Raw genomic sequence first — 18,239 nt, forward strand, 5'->3', positions numbered from 1 at the left:
TGTCCCTCTCCCAATCCCCTATCTCTCCCTGTCCCTCTCCCTATCCCCCATCTCTCCCTGTCCCCCATCTCTCCTGTCCCTCTCCCTCTCTCTATCTCCCATCTCCCCTGTCCCTGTCCCTCTCCCTATCCTCCATCTCTCCCTGTCCCTCTCCCTATCCCCCATCTCTCCTGTCCCTCTCCCAATCCCCCATCTCCCCTGTCCCTGTCTCTCTCCCTATCCCCAATCTCTCCCTATCCCTCTCCCAATCCCTCATCTCTCCCCGTCCCTACCCCTATTCCCCTTCTCCCTGTTTCACTCCCCTCTCCCCCTCCCCAGATGAGATTGAGATGCTGGAGCGTCTGTGGCTGTCTGGTATCTGTCACAATGATAAGATTGAGGTGATGAGCAGTAAGCTGGACATAGACAACATGGCGGGTGTCTTCTACATGCTACTGGTGGCTATGGGGCTCAGTCTGCTGGTATTTGCCTGGGAGCACCTGGTCTACTGGAGGCTCAGACACTGCATGGCTACCAGCTCCGGGAGACTGGACTTCCTACTGGCCATCAGTAGGGTGAGTTTGTGTGGTGGGAAATGGCGTTTGTGTGTGGGGGGGTCAAGAGATAGAGGTATCTTATGTTTGTGTGTCGGTGTGTGCGTGTGCATGTGTCCGTGCGCGCGTGTGTGTGTGAAGTGGATGTTGAGGTCAATTCCATTTCCACTCAGTCAATTCACAGGATTCATTGGAATTCAATTCCTCTCACACTCAGAATGTATGGTAACCTTGACGATGACCTTGATAGAAACAACATACTAATATATATTATGCATACATCTTGACTGATAACTGCTCGTCCCTCAGTCACATAGAGCATGTTTGTTTTGATTCTATTAATACATGATTGAATGTTCATTACCAGTCCCCGCTTGTTCTCGATTTCTCCCTCTCTACCAGGGCATGTACAGTTGTTGTAGCTTTGAGGATGAAACCACGCCGGGCGGGGCCAAATCCTCCATGGCTATGCTCCCCCACCATCCTGGCACCATGGTAACAGTCCCGCCCCCGCCACACTTGGTCGGTGCGTCGTCAACCAACCCGGCCCTGACCATGGCGCAGCAGCAACAGTCACAGCCCGTCTACAAAACACAACTACCTGGATCCCCTCCCACCGTGGTGCATTCTGGGACGGCGCTGGGGCCCTCCAACACTCCCATGCTGGGGGCGCCCCTGCCCTGCTCCACATTCCTCCCCCGGCCCGATCGCAGACTGGCCGTGGTGGACCGCTGGAGGCTGCCCAAGGCTGGGACCGCCACCAACCCCATGGCCGTGCACGGGACCGTCGCAGACATGGGACCCTTCCCCCAGAAGGTGGCTCCGACCTGGGGCACGACAGCTGGAGGAGTGGGAGTTGGTGGTGGTGGGGGGCTGGATGGATATAAACGCTACTATGGACCCATCGACCCTGAGGGTCTGGGGCCCTGTATGGACCAGCCGGCAGGGTCCCAGACCCCCAAAACAGCCCCCAGGAGCCACCCTCAACCCCCTCCCGCCACTGTGGCCTTCTACTCAGAGAAAGGTCCTGACCAGGGGGTGGGGAAGAGGGTGGTGGGAGGTGGTGGTACTGGGTGTCAGGGGAAGGGAGGGGTCAAACCTTTGGGGACGCCTCGGCTGCCTCCTAAAAGCCAAGCCGTGGGCGTGACCCCAGTCCCTCTGCCCACTAACCCCCCGCTGCCACAACCCTCCCCCCCTCTCCCCTCATCCTTTTGGAGGAAGCGCCGGCCCAAGAAGCCCAAAGAGCCAGGCGGGCCTCTGTACGAGAACATCCTACCGCTGGGGCGCAGGGGAGGAGGAAGGGATGGAGCGAGGGATGGTGGAGGGAGGAGGGGACGCCCCCTCTCTCCTCCTCTCCCACTCCCCGTAACCGTGCCCATGTCCCCCACCTACACTCCCCCTTCCCCCTCCACCTCACTCCCCTACACCAGCTCAACTTCCTCCTCTTCCTCTAACACATCGTCCACCTCTTCCTCTACCTCCTCCTCTCGCTCCTCCTCTCCTTCCTCCTCCTCCTCCTTGACCTCTCATAGCACGCGGGAAGGTTTGGACGCAGAGGACGATGATGAGGATGAGGAGCTGACCGAGGAGTCCAGTCTTCTCCTGGGGAGGGGGAGGGACAGACAACGTTCAATTATCTCCTCTCGCTCTCTCAGTCACGGGCGCCAGCCACCACCTATACCACCCCGAAAACCACGCCCTGCCCGAGGGGCGAGAAACAGGGAGAGGGAGAGGGAGAGAGGAGGTAGCCAGTTGGCCCAGTTACAGGAGTGGTGGGCGGGCTGGGGTGATAGAGAGAGGGATCGCAGTGGAGGAGGAGATGACGAGAGGAAACGAGAGAAGAAGAGGAGGAAAGATAAAGAGAAGAAGAAAAAGAAGAAGAAGAGGAAAAAGAGGGAGGAGAGGGAACGAGAGCGAGACAAAGAGAGGAAGAGACGGAGGGTGAAAAAGAAGCGGAAGAAGAAGGCGCTGAAGAAGAGGAAGAAATCGTCTGGGCGTTCTGAGCAAGAAGAGGGGGATGTGGAGGCAGATAGGGAGGGAGTGGGGGATGGAGGGAGAGAAGGAGGGATGCCAGACTACTCTTCCTTTCCAACCCAGTATCGTAGTACGTTTGGGGAGAAAGGGAGAGATTCAGCATGGGCAGGAGAGAGGGAGCGAGGAAGGAGGGAGGGAGAAGAGGAAGAGGGGGGTGATAGAGAGGAGGATAGCAGCAGGAGCAGGGAAAGGCGGCCCAAATCATCCCGTTCCCACTCCAGACATCGACCCCCCAGTAAGCGCTACCCCAAACTCCCCGCCTCGGTCAAGTTTTGGGTGAGCGGAGGAAACGGGGAAGGGGGGGACCCCAACTCTGGAACACCCCCCTCCTCCCTCCCTCCCCTCATCTCACTCTCCAAGAGGCGGAGGAGTGGAGGGGTCGAGAGAAGGGAGGGAGGGAGAGAAGGAGAGAAGAGGCCTCTGTTGATGCACTATGAGAAAGGCAGGGCTAACATACAGGAGGGGCTCTCCTTCCATGAGTGGGACTCTGAGGAGGATGATGAGGAAGATGTGGGGGAGGAGAGGCAGAGAGACAGAGCGAGGGAACGGGTGGAGGAGAGGGTGAGGAGGGCGGGTGGGAGAGGTGCTGTGTCAGAGTCAGAAAGAGACAGGGCAAGAACAGAGGAAAGTTACTCTGATGAGGGCTCATCAGGGGAGTTTGGGCGATTTGAGAGGTACTGGGAGGGGAGGGAGGGGGCTGGAGGACCAGGGAGTAGTGGGATAGGGGGGATAGGGGGGGGGAGCTGGTTTTTCGGCACATACCCCTCCAGAGAGAAAGGGGGCAGCATCAACAGCAGAGACGACTCTATACTAGGGCGAGTGGAGGGCTGGGGGGGGGCGGGGGGAGATTCTTGGGGTTCAGGGCCAGGAGTAGGGTGGGCGTCAGGGGGAGGGAGTGGAGGTCTGGGGTCCCAGTGGCCCCCCCCTCCAGCAAACCTCCCGCCACCCCGACGGTACTGGTCAGTCGACAAACTCCCAATGAAGGGAGAGAAGAAGTGGAAAAGGGGAGGAAGGGGGAAGGGCAAGGGACGGGCACGAGACAGGAACCAGGGGTCTGGGGTGTCATGTTCATGTAGTCAGTACCCCCACCCCCATGTGCACCCGCACCCCCAAGGGCGGTCACACGGCCATGGGAAGAGAGGAAGCACGGCCCTGTCCCACAGCCAGGAGGAGCTGCTCCCCCACTGCCACAGCTTCAGCGGGGGCTCACGGCCCAAACCCCCTCCCAAACCAGACCAGGGCCAGGCCAAGTCAGGCAGCCAGGCCAGCCTCAGCACACAGCAGCCAGGAGTGTTAGTGGACCACCCCCCTCAGCCCTCCCTCTCGCCCCCTCAACCCCAACCTAGTGCCCCTTCCTCCTCCTCCTCCCTGCCGGTGCCCATCCCTCCTCCTCCCTCCTCGTCCTCTGCCTCGGCCAGTGCTAAGCTCCTGTACCAGAGACTACGGTCAGTTCCTCAGCCCGGACGCTTCTACTCCCCCCACCTGCCACTCAAGGCCAAGAGCCTATGCTCCCGACGAGGCTCCGCCCATTTCTCCAGCCTGGAGAGCGAGGTATGACAGGGGGAGACGAGAGAGGGAGACACTCGAGCCGACACCGGTGCCGCTGAAACCACTGACGTCATGGCAACTGTTACCAACGGCGGTGCCATGGCAACGTTGGATACCACGGCAACTGAGACTGCTGTTATGGCGACTACAAATGACCATCAGCTAGTGACCATCACTACAGCTAGGGATGACTGCACCATGGCTGTCTCCACTGTGGGTGATAGCGGAACCATAGTAACCCGGTCCCTGGTGCGTGTTCTGGTGAGGGCCACGGTGAGGCGCCACACCAGGGTCACCTACATCCGCCTGGAGGGGTCCCATGACACCGAGAGTGAGAGCGAGGCCATGTCGTCTGGGGCGATAGCAGCTCCAGAACTCCTCCTCCGGTCGGAGCTAAGCTTTGTGATGTCATCGTCGGTCCTCCTCTCTTCCCCCAGTCAGAACAATGGATAAGACAAGTCTCCAAACTGTGAGTAATGATGTCATGTTTACACACACACACACACACACACACACACACACACACACACACACACACACACACACACACACACGTGCTCGTCTCCCTCCCTCTGGCTCTGACTGAACACACCTCGTTGGTAGCGGAGAGACCGGCCTGCTCCTGTAAGGATCCAACGACTGATTAACACTTCCACAGACTCTAGCTCTCCTGTCCCCATTGGCTGAGGGACATGTGACATCATCCCCTTTTGAATTGGATTGGTAGACTGCATCCTCACGTTGGAGAGACCCCCCCTTCATCTCTCTCCCCTTTTGTATGTTGGTTGATATAAAAGCAATGCAGTCGCCTCTCTCTTACACATGATCTGTCTGGCTTCCCATCTCTCATTGGACAGTGAGGACAGTGACATCACTTTGACCTCATGACATCTTCAGGGCCATCTAGCGCGACCGAAGCCCCCCGGAAGGGGAGGATTTCAACCCCCGTGATGTCATGTTTACTACAAACTCTTTTGCCCAATTAGATTTAACAGGAGACTTTCTCCGCCACCTCATTGGAGCCTGTCCTTTCTCCTCTGGTCCGATCAGAACTCAGAACAGAGACTCTTGTCATTCCGCTGACGAGCACGATGACATCACTGTGTTCCAGACACAAACGGAACACTCGGAAGAAAAAAAGACACGTAGCGAGATCTTTCTTTCCCGTCTTTTTGTTTCTTTCTTTCTTCTCCTTCTTCTTTGTTATTCTATCTATCTATGTGTTGTTCTGTTAGTATTTCAAGCAGCAGGGAGGTCGGCTGGGGCTGAACTTGGACGTGAGAAGCCTTTAAAAAGCAGTGCCAAATTTCTACTCCACAGCTTTTAAGCACATTGGTTTCCAGTCATCTGTTTTCATGAGTATATCCCTATAGTATTTCACACGTGAGCAATACAACATTCTCTATTAGGAGAGAGGATGGAGGAAATGATTGGTTGCAATATCTACAGTTGGCACTAGATGGCTGCATAATATTCAAATAAGCTTGAGAGGACTGAGTGAGAAAGTCTCTGAGCTGAGTCCATTTGACATTACATTGAAGATGTAAAACATTCCGTTATTATGTGGAGGAATCAGGACAGCTTAGCTTTAGTCGTTAGGAGTCATTGAAACCCTGAGCAGTGTATTTGAAAATAGTGTTCATGGCCTTTCATTCCCTCCTGCTTGGAAGACCCACTCACCAGTGTGAAGGAGATGCATCTTATGAAGCACAATTGGTCATCGCATAAAGCCAAAAGCCATCCACGTGCCGTCATTACAGCACACAATAGTTATTATACCATGGTGAAGGACAATACTGTGCCAATACCTGACTACTGTCATTATTAGAAATGTAGTTTCACAGCAAGACGGATGTAGTAATACCACTATGAGGGAATACTATGTGGGAGTGGAGTCTACTATGTGGGACATAGAGATTTAACTGTGTTCTGTCATTAAAAAAGACTGGAATAAGTCATCAATAGCAATATTGCCCTCTTTAATGTGATGATAATACAATGGCAGACTGACAGTACTTGGAGTGCTGAGTTATGTGACAACCTGTAGGCCTGTTGGCTTGTTCCCCGGGGTGGACCTAGGCCAGGCACTGCTCAGATCCACTCATCTCTACACAATACGGATCTGTGAAGAACTAGTAGTGTGTAAGTGCAGGTGATTTACAGATCAGGTCATCTGAACAGTACCATGCTCAGGCTACACCTTATGAACAACTCAACAGGTGTCAAACAGAGAATAAACAGACATTTGGCATTTGGCATTAAAGTGCCAAAATACATTGTTAAACCAAAGCTATAGTCCGTACCATGCCATGGTGCTTCTCTGTGTGGGTCATCTAAAAGAGCTGTGTCATGCAGCGTCATGCTCTCCATGGGTATGACGTATTCACCTCAGCTCTCTCACTCTGAGACCAGCCCACAGCCGAACCCCCAGCTTCTCCTAGTTGAATGTAGCTTTGACATGATGTAGAACTTTTAGACTTTGTAACCTTTTTTGGGATGCTGTTGATCCTGGCTGGAATGGAGGACTTGATGGTGCTTGATCCTGCAATGTGAGGGACTATGTCGTTGAGTTGGGTTTGTGCATGTTGTCACAGATCAAAAGGTTGGACGGTCTTTTGAGTTACTTTTCTCTACTGCACATACTGCTTTGTCAAGGGGCCGGCCATATTTTGGAAACAATGTAACATAGTTATAGAGAGATGTTTTGTCGTCCCCATGATCCTTCTGCCCCCTTACACCTTGGAAAAGCCCAGAAATCATTGCATGTTTAGACGATTGAAATCCCAGAGGCTTGCATTGGAGGGGTTTGTGTAGTTGTACTCTAGTTAAAGCTTAGGACCCAGGGCGGCCATCTTTCCTTGAGGTAGCTCGCTCGTCCCAGCGCCCCAACAGTGGAAACCGTGGAAACAGTTCTACTGTTTGGAATGAGGTCATTTTAAACCAATCAGGAGTGCTGAAGCCTGTTGTCATCGAGCATCATTGAGTTGTATCAAGGCGCTAATACTAAAGTCTGTGACTGCATGAACAGAAGTGACTTTTAAAACCTTGTAGCTACATTTTTTGCTGAGAATTAAAGAATATATTAATATATACTATGTTTTTGAGAATGTACCATGTTATACTGTGATTTAACTTAGATATTTTATTGACTATTGTATTCAATTTTATAATTTAAAAATTCTATCATTTATGTATACAGAAATATATATGTACAAATAAATATATACATACAGTGCCTTGCGAAAGTATTCGGCCCCCTTGAACTTTGCGACCTTTTGCCAAATTTCAGACTTCAAACATAAAGATATAAAACTGTATTTTTTTGTAAAGAATCAACAACAAGTGGGACACAATCATGAAGTGGAACAACATTTATTGGATATTTCAAACTTTTTTAACAAATCAAAAACTGAAAAATTGGGCGTGCAAAATTATTCAGTTAATACTTTGTAGCGACACCTTTTGCTGCGATTACAGCTGTAAGTCGCTTGGGGTATGTCTCTATTAGTTTTGCACATCGAGAGACTGACATTTTTTCCCATTCCTCCTTGCAAAACAGCTCGAGCTCAGTGAGGTTGGATGGAGAGCATTTGTGAACAGCAGTTTTCAGTTCTTTCCACAGATTCTCGATTGGATTCAGGTCTGGACTTTGACTTGGCCATTCTAACACCTGGATATGTTTATTTTTGAACCATTCCATTGTAGATTTTGCTTTGTGTTTTGGATCATTGTCTTGTTGGAAGACAAATCTCCGTCCCAGTCTCGGGTCTTTTGCAGACTCCATCAGGTTTTCTTCAAGAATGGTCCTGTATTTGGCTCCATCCATCTTCCCATCAATTTTAACCATCTTCCCTGTCCCTGCTGAAGAAAAGCAGGCCCAAACCATGATGCTGCCACCTACATGTTTGACAGTGGGGATGGTGTGTTCAGCTGTGTTGCTTTTACGCCAAACATAACATTTTGCACTGTTGCCAAAAAAGTTCAATTTTGGTTTAATCTGACCAGAGCACCTTCTTCCACATGTTTGGTGTGTCTCCCAGGTGGCTTGTGGCAAACTTTAAACAACACTTTTTATGGATATCTTTAAGAAATGGCTTTCTTCTTGCCACTCTTCCATAAAGGCCAGATTTGTGCAATATACGACTGATTGTTGTCCTATGGACAGAGTCTCCCACCTCAGCTGTAGATCTCTGCAGTTCATCCAGAGTGATCATGGGCCTCTTGGCTGCATCTCTGATCAGTCTTCTCCTTGTATGAGCTGAAAGTTTAGAAGGACGGCCAGGTCTTGGTAGATTTGCAGTGGTCTGATACTCCTTCCATTTCAATATTATCGCTTGCACAGTGCTCCTTGGGATGTTTAAAGCTTGGGAAATATTTTTGTATCCAAATCCGGCTTTAAACTTCTTCACAACAGTATCTCGGACCTGCCTGGTGTGTTCCTTGTTCTTCATGATGCTCTCTGCGCTTTTAACGGACCTCTGAGACTATCACAGTGCAGGTGCATTTATACGGAGACTTGATTACACACAGGTGGATTGTATTTATCATCATTAGTCATTTAGGTCAACATTGGATCATTCAGAGATCCTCACTGAACTTCTGGAGAGAGTTTGCTGCACTGAAAGTAAAGGGGCTGAATAATTTTGCACGCCCAATTTTTCAGTTTTTGATTTGTTAAAAAAGTTTGAAATATCCAATAAATCTCGTTCCACTTCATCATTGTGTCCCACTTGCTGTTGATTCTTCACAAAAAAATACAGTTTTATATCTTTATGTTTGAAGCCTGAAATGTGGCAAAAGGTCGCAAAGTTCAAGGGGGCCGAATACTTTCGCAAGGCACTGTATGGTGCCCTGTATATACAGGTGTGTATATATATATATATATATATATATATATATATATATGAGTTAAGTTTGGTACGTTTGGAGGAAGTGTTAGATGATTAGTTTTAAATGTTTTAGCTTTGTAGCAATTCTAGACACTGAAATCATTTTGAATTTGGATACCTCCTATATGACTGTGAAGACATTAGTGCCTGTGACAAAAAAATATGAGAAAAAAGTCTAATCTCTCTACCATCTACCTGTATCTAATATATCTATCAGTCTGTCACTCTAACTGTTGTACTACCTAACATTATATAGAAAAGTTTTGTTATTTTTATTCATAACATTTCTCTCTCTATTCTCTCTCTCTCTCTATCCCTCTCCTTCTATCCCTCTCTCTCTCTCTCTCTTATTTAGCGGTTTGTTCCACACTAGTCTTTTCACCTCTAAATCTGTCATTTATTTAACTCTTACATTTTCCTTTAGTTTAATTTCTTTGATCATCTTTCTATTTCAATCTGTCTATCCCTCCGTCTGTCTCTCACTTAGCAAAAAACCCCAGAGACCAGTAGATACTGTGTTCTTGCTCCCTTTGACTGATTGTTGAAGATGATGATCAATTAATTGATTGATTAGTGAATTAATGAATTAACAATGTTATTAACGATGTGATTGAAGTGTGTATCTGACGACCATGCCACTGTAGCAAGTCTGGGCTGTACCAAACTGCTGGGCAGCAACATAGAGCTTAGTTGCTATGTTGCAGTGGTGTTGCCATGGCGTTTTTATGGCGTCCGGTACACCACCCCCACCTGGTGCTTGCTGGGTAATGTAATGTAGCATAATGTCCTTCATGTTGCCCTCAAGCTCTGGTCTAGGATCTGCTCTCCCTCAACCAGTCCTAACCATAATCATTGGGGATTGAACAATTAAACCTGACCTTGGAACAGTGTTTGAAGGTTAACTTGGTGGTGTTGCACTGCATGTGTCTGCTCTCTATACTACTTACATCTTAAACTGGACTGAACTGGACTGATGACTGGCTGACTATTGAAATGTGACGTGGGGGGGGGGGGGGGGGGGGGTCCATGCTTACGTGTGTGTGTGTGCATACTGAAAACACACGGTTTGAACTGTGCTGTTCTGCATAGTGTGATATTGTACAGCATAGTGGATAACACTGGGATGGTGCTGTAAAGTGGCTGGTAGCGATACTGCCTGGCTGGCGCTCTACTCTCCAAGGAACATTATGTTTTCTAGTCAGAAATATCTGGAGGTCATTCGGAATGTGTGTGCATGTTTGTGTGTATACGACTGTGATTTTGTTTGAAAGTGTTGTGCTGCACAGTCATGTGTGTATGTACATTTTAGTATGTGAGTGTGTGTGTGTGTGTGTGTGTGTGTGTTATTGAATGTATGTAACCCCACTGCGGCATGATTCTATATAATACCACGCAAGCACACACAAACACACACACTCCCCTTTGCACACACACTCTTATACACATACACACACACAGTGCTCTGCATGCATATTTAATAAATACGCATACATCACTCAGCCAACGGACCTCATCGTTCCTCGTTCCTGGAGCTCCCACTGAGCAACACTCTGTAGCAACGCGTCAATAATTCCCCTATCACACAAACACACACACACGCTCTGAATGATTGGATCATGAAGGTTGACATCTTACTCTGCTTACTATACCTTATCAGTCTCATGTCTGTGCAGAGTAAGGTTGTGCTGTTCAATTATGTTGGATAGAAAAATAAATATATACATTTTTAGATAATCTTGGCTACAGAACTTCTTTGCATAATTGTTTTGAGTTGTCTGTTTTCTTTTGGCTTATCTCTCCTTACTCTGTGTGGGATAAGATATGTGGTAGGTTATGTAATAAGATATGTGATATGTGATAAGATATGTGAAGGAGAACTGTGTTTCACTGGTCTGTATTCTGCCTTTCAGTGCTGCTCTGTTTACATTAGTTAAATGCTATTTCTGTTTCTTACAGTCTGACGTCCATGTCTTCAGTCCACTCTAAGATCAAAGTAGACCACGAGATCTGATCAGTCATTGGTCCATGGTCATGATTCATCCTTACGTTTCAGTCTTTTGTCAACTTTGACCTGGGAAGTAAAATGCATGGCACTCCCGAGTTCAAACAGGGTCCTCATCGGCGTTTCGCCATGAAACAATTTCAAGGAAAAATAGGAGTGGTATGTGTTGCACTCACCAGGCCTAGTGACATAAGAGCTACATCTAAACATGATGCTAGGTTAAGTCATTACACAGCTCATTCACTGTGGTCCATACAGGTATCATAGGACCACTACTTTCAGTCATTCACTCAAATGGAATTCAGTGTCATTGATCCACCTAACAGTGTTTTAGCCTGGTGACTGTCCTCCATCTGTTTCTGTGTTCCAAAATTAAGTGGCACTATATATAATAGTGTTGAGATACGTTTGCTAAAGCAGAAAGAGACTGCCAACCAGGCTATCATTGCTGTGCTCTTGGAACAGCACCTAGAAACCATCATGATTGTGTAGTGTACCTGTGTATACCTGTATACTTGTGGGTGGCTAAGGCGGGTTGCTACAGTGCCTTGCGAAAGTATTCGGCCCCCTTGAACTTTGCGACCTTTTGCCACATTTCAGGCTTCAAACATAAAGATATGAAACTGTATGTTTTTGTGAAGAATCAACAACAAGTGGGACACAATCATGAAGTGGAACGACATTTATTGGATATTTCAAACTTTTTTAACAAATCAAAAACTGAAAAATTGGGCGTGCAAAATTATTCAGCCCCCTTAAGTTAATACTTTGTAGCGCCACCTTTTGCTGCGATTACAGCTGTAAGTCGCTTGGGGTATGTCTCTATCAGTTTTGCACATCGAGAGACTGAAATTTTTTCCCATTCCTCCTTGCAAAATAGCTCGAGCTCAGTGAGGTTGGATGGAGAGCATTTGTGAACAGCAGTTTTCAGTTCTTTCCACAGATTCTCGATTGGATTCAGGTCTGGACTTTGACTTGGCCATTCTAACACCTGGATATGTTTATTTTTGAACCATTCCATTGTAGATTTTGCTTTATGTTTTGGATCATTGTCTTGTTGGAAGACAAATCTCCGTCCCAGTCTCAGGTCTTTTGCAGACTCCATCAGGTTTTCTTCCGGAATGGTCCTGTTTTTGGCTCCATCCATCTTCCCATCAATTTTAACCATCTTCCCTGTCCCAGCTGAAGAAAAGCAGGCCCAAACCATGATGCTGCCACCACCATGTTTGACAGTGGGGATGGTGTGTTCAGGGTGATGAGCTGTGTTGCTTTTACGCCAAACATAACGTTTTGCATTGTTGCCAAAAAGTTCATTTTTGGTTTCATCTGACCAGAGCACCTTCTTCCACATGTTTGGTGTGTCTCCCAGGTGGCTTGTGGCAAACTTTAAACGACACTTTTCATGGATATCTTTAAGAAATGGCTTTCTTCTTGCCACTCTTCCATAAAGGCCAGATTTGTGCAATATACGACTGATTGTTGTCCTATGGACAGAGTCTCCCACCTCAGCTGTAGATCTCTGCAGTTCATCCAGAGTGATCATGGGCCTCTTGGCTGCATATCTGATCAGTCTTCTCCTTGTATGAGCTGAAAGTTTAGAGGGACGGCCAGGTCTTGGTAGATTTGCAGTGGTCTGATACTCCTTCCATTTCAATATTATCGCTTGCACAGTGCTCCTTGGGATGTTTAAAGCTTGGGAAATATTTTTGTATCCAAATCCGGCTTTAAACTTCTTCACAACAGTATCTCGGACCTGCCTGGTGTGTTCCTTGTTCTTCATGATGCACTCTGCGCTTTTAACGGACCTCTGAGACTATCACAGTGCAGGTGCATTTATACGGAGACTTGATTATACACAGGTGGATTTTATTTATCATCATTAGTCATTTAGGTCAACATTGGATCATTCAGAGATCCTCACTGAACTTCTGGAGAGAGTTTGCTGCACTGAAAGTAAAGGGGCTGAATAATTTTGCACGTCCAATTTTTCAGTTTTTGATTTGTTAAAAAAGTTTGAAATATCCAATAAATGTCGTTCCACTTCATGATTGTGTCCCACTTGTTGTTGATTCTTCACAAAAAAATACAGTTTTATATCTTTATGTTTGAAGCCTGAAATTTGGCAAAAGGTCGCAAAGTTCAAGGGGGCCGAATACTTTCGCAAGGCACTGTAAGTCAGGTTGCTTAGGCTGTTGGTAGTGTACAGCCCAGACTGGTCTGGTCCATACCCTGATCTAAATGAGTTAGTTTGTTTTGACGTGGTCTGTCTGGGGCTGGGGCTGGCGGGTCAGTGCTGCACTTACTTCCTGAGAATTGCTTCATAAAAATATGATTCTCTTTAAATAACTGCAGGTTGTCTCTGTGTTTCTTAATAACAACCCCTCTCTGTGTCTTTGTCTTTAATGGTGTTTGTGTTGCTAACATATCTGTGGTTTGGGAGTTTGTGCGTCTATGTGTATCCCTATGCGTCTGTGTATCTTTGTGTGTCTAGGTGTGTGTGTGTGTGTGTCAGTGTGTGCGTATGGGCCTGGTTTTTCCCCCATTTGATCTGGCCAGGACTGACCTCACATAATCCAGCTCTTCTTCCTCTCAGAAGGGCTAACAGCACACATCACACACTGCCAAAACTCTCAACCCACCTACAGTACACATCACACACCCTGCCTCAACTCTCAAACAAACTACAGTAACACATCACACACCCTGCCTCAACTCTCAACTCTCAACCCACCTACAGTACACATCACACACCCTGCCTCAACTCTCAACCCAGCTACAGTACACATCACACACCCTGCCTCAACTCTCAACCCAACTAAAGCACACATCACACACCCTGCCTCAACTCTCAACCCAACTACAGCACACATCACACACTGCCTCAACTCTCAACCCAACTACAGTACACATCACACACCCTGCCTCAACTCTCAACCCAACTACAGCACACATCACACACTGCCTCAACTCTCAACCCAACTACAGTACACATCACACACCCTGCCTCAACTCTCAACCCAACTACAGTCACACATCACACACCCTGCGTCAACTCTCAACCCAACTACAGTACACATCACACACCCTGCCACAACTCTCAACCCAACTACAGTACACATCACACACCCTGCCTCAAATCTCAACCCAACTACAGTCACACATCACACACCCTGCCTCAACTCTTAACTCTCAACCCAGCTACAGTACACATCACACACCCTGCCTCACCTCTCAACTCTCAACCCAGCTACAGTCACACATCACACACCCTGCCTCAACTCTCAACTCTCAACCCAGCTACAGTACACATCACACACCCTGCCTCAACTCTCAACTCTCAACCCAGCTACAGTCACACATCACACAGCCTGCCTAAACTCTCAACCCAACTACAGTCACACATCACACACCCTCCCTCAACTCTCAACCCAACTACAGTACACATCACACACCCTGCCTCAACTGTCAACCCAACTACAGTGACACAACACACACCCTGCCACAACTCTCAACTCTCAACCCAGCAACAGTCACACATCACACACCCTCCCTCGACTCTCAACCCAACTACAGTACACATCACACACCCTGCCTCAACTCTCAACCCAACTACAGTCACACATCACACACCCTGCCTCAACTCTCAACCCAGCTTCAGTACACATCACACACCTTGCCTCAACTGTCAACCCAACTACAGTCACACATCACACACCCTGCCTCAACTCTCAACCCAACTACAGTCACACATCACACACACTGCCTCAACTCTCAAACAAACTACAGTAACACATCACACACCCTGCCTCAACTCTCAACCCAACTACAGTCACACATCACAAACCCTGCCTCAACTCTCAACCCAACTACAGTCACACATCACACACCCTGCCTAAACTCTCAACCCAACTACAGTCACACATCACACACCCTGCCTCAACTCTCAACCCAACTACAGTCACACATCACACACACTGCCTCAATTCTCAACTCTCAACCCAACTACAGTCACACATCACACACCCTCCCTCAACTCTCAACCCAACTACAGTCACACATCACACACACTGCCTCAATTCTCAACTCTCAACCCAACTACAGTCACACATCACACACCCTCCCTCAACTCTCAACCCAACTACAGTACACATCACACACCCTGCCTCAATTCTCAACTCTCAACCCAACTACAGTCACACATCACACACTCTGCCTCAATTCTCAACTCTCAACCCAACTACAGTCACACATCACACACCCTGCCTCAACTCTCAAACAAACTACAGTAACACATCACACACCCTGCCTCAACTCTCAACCCAACTACAGACACACATCACAAACCCTGCCTCAACTCTCAACCCAGCTACAGTACACATCACACACCCTGCCTCAACTCTCAACCCAACTAAAGCACACATCACACACCCTGCCTCAACTCTCAACCCAACTACAGCACACATCACACACTGCCTCAACTCTCAACCCAACTACAGTACACATCACACACCCTGCCTCAACTCTCAACCCAACTACAGCACACATCACACACTGCCTCAACTCTCAACCCAACTACAGTACACATCACACACCCTGCCTCAACTCTCAACCCAACTACAGTCACACATCACACACCCTGCGTCAACTCTCAACCCAACTACAGTACACATCACACACCCTGCCACAACTCTCAACCCAACTACAGTACACATCACACACCCTGCCTCAAATCTCAACCCAACTACAGTCACACATCACACACCCTGCCTCAACTCTTAACTCTCAACCCAGCTACAGTACACATCACACACCCTGCCTCACCTCTCAACTCTCAACCCAGCTACAGTCACACATCACACACCCTGCCTCAACTCTCAACTCTCAACCCAGCTACAGTACACATCACACACCCTGCCTCAACTCTCAACTCTCAACCCAGCTACAGTCACACATCACACAGCCTGCCTAAACTCTCAACCCAACTACAGTCACACATCACACACCCTCCCTCAACTCTCAACCCAACTACAGTACACATCACACACCCTGCCTCAACTGTCAACCCAACTACAGTGACACAACACACACCCTGCCACAACTCTCAACTCTCAACCCAGCAACAGTCACACATCACACACCCTCCCTCGACTCTCAACCCAACTACAGTACACATCACACACCCTGCCTCAACTCTCAACCCAACTACAGTCACACATCACACACCCTGCCTCAACTCTCAACCCAGCTTCAGTACACATCACACACCTTGCCTCAACTGTCAACCCAACTACAGTCACACATCACACACCCTGCCTCAACTCTCAACCCAACTACAGTCACACATCACACACACTGCCTAAACTCTCAACCCAACTACAGTCACACATCACACACCCTGCCTCAACTCTCAACCCAACTACAGTCACACATCACACACACTGCCTAAACTCTCAAACAAACTACAGTAACACATCACACACCCTGCCTCAACTCTCAACCCAACTACAGTCACACATCACAAACCCTGCCTCAACTCTCAACCCAACTACAGTCACACATCACACACCCTGCCTAAACTCTCAACCCAACTACAGTCACACATCACACACCCTGCCTCAACTCTCAACCCAACTACAGTCACACATCACACACACTGCCTCAATTCTCAACTCTCAACCCAACTACAGTCACACATCACACACCCTCCCTCAACTCTCAACCCAACTACAGTACACATCACACACCCTGCCTCAATTCTCAACTCTCAACCCAACTACAGTCACACATCACACACTCTGCCTCAATTCTCAACTCTCAACCCAACTACAGTCACACATCACACACCCTGCCTCAACTCTCAAACAAACTACAGTAACACATCACACACCCTGCCTCAACTCTCAACCCAACTACAGACACACATCACAAACCCTGCCTCAACTCTCAACCCAACTACAGTCACACATCACACACCCTGCCTCAACTCTCAACCCAACTACAGTCACACATCACACACCCTGCCTCAATTCTCAACTCTCAACCCTACTACAGTCACACATCACACACACTGCCTCAACTCTCAATCAAACTACAGTCACACATCACACACCCTCCCTCAACTCTCAACCCAGCTACAGTCACACATCACAAACCCTGCCTCAACTCTCAACCCAACTACAGTACACATCACACACCCTGCCTCAACTGTCAACCCAACTACAGTCACACATCACACACCCTGCCTCAACTCTCAACCCAACTACAGTCACACATCACACACACTGCCTCAACTCTCAACCCAACTACAGTAACACATCACACAGCCTGCCTCAACTCTCAAGCCAACTACAGTCACACATCACACACCCTGCGTCAATTCTCAACCCAACTACAGTCACACATCACACACACTGCCTCAACTATCAACCCAACTACAGTACACATCACACACCCTGCCTCAACTCTCAACCTTTAACCCACCTACAGTCACACATCACACTCTGCCTCAATTCTCAACTCTCAACCCAACTACAGTCACACATAACACACCCTCCCTCAACTCTCAACCCAACTACAGTACACATCACACACCCTGCCTCAACTCTCAACCCAACTACAGTGACACATCACACACCCTGCCACAACTCTCAACTCTCAACCCTACTACAGTCACACATCACACACCCTCCCTCGACTCTCAACCCAACTACAGTACACATCACACACCCTGCCTCAACTCTCAACCCAACTACAGTCACACATCACACACCCTGCCTCAACTCTCAACCCAGCTACAGTACACATCACACACCCTGCCTCAAATCTAAACTCTCAATCAAACTACAGTGCACATCACACACCCTGCCTAAACTCTCAACTCAGCTTCAGTACACATCACACACCTTGCCTCAACTGTCAACCCAACTGCAGTCACACATCACACACCCTGCCTCAACTCTCAACCCAACTACAGTCACACATCACACACACTGCCTCAACTCTCAACCCAACTACAGTACACATCACACACCCTGCATCAACTCTCAACCCAGCTACAGTCACACATCACACACCCTGCCTCAACTCTCAACCCAACTACAGTCACACATCACACACCCTGCCTTAACTCTCAACCCAACTACAGTACACATCACACACCCTGCCTCAACTCTCAACCCAACTACAGTCACACATCACACACCCTGCCTCAACTCTCAACCCAGCTACTGTCAC

General features: G+C 48.2%; 1 protein-coding gene across 1 annotated transcript in view; it reads left to right on the top strand.

Moving 5' to 3' along the window:
• Window positions 1-5,091, top strand: part of LOC110503718 (uncharacterized) — a 127,859-nt gene extending 122,768 nt beyond the window's left edge. Inside the window, exons 14-15 of the mRNA XM_090191338.1 lie at window positions 319-554; window positions 936-5,091. Of these exons, the coding sequence (XP_090047464.1) occupies window positions 319-554; window positions 936-4,124 (3,425 nt within the window). The 3' untranslated portion in view covers window positions 4,125-5,091. The remainder of the gene's footprint in view (window positions 1-318; window positions 555-935) is intronic.
• The last annotated feature ends 13,148 nt before the right edge of the window (window positions 5,092-18,239 follow it).

This window comes from Oncorhynchus mykiss, chromosome 2, assembly GCF_057628025.1.
Source record: "Oncorhynchus mykiss isolate SJ-2025 chromosome 2, ASM5762802v1, whole genome shotgun sequence".
Taxonomy (NCBI): domain Eukaryota; kingdom Metazoa; phylum Chordata; class Actinopteri; order Salmoniformes; family Salmonidae; genus Oncorhynchus; species Oncorhynchus mykiss.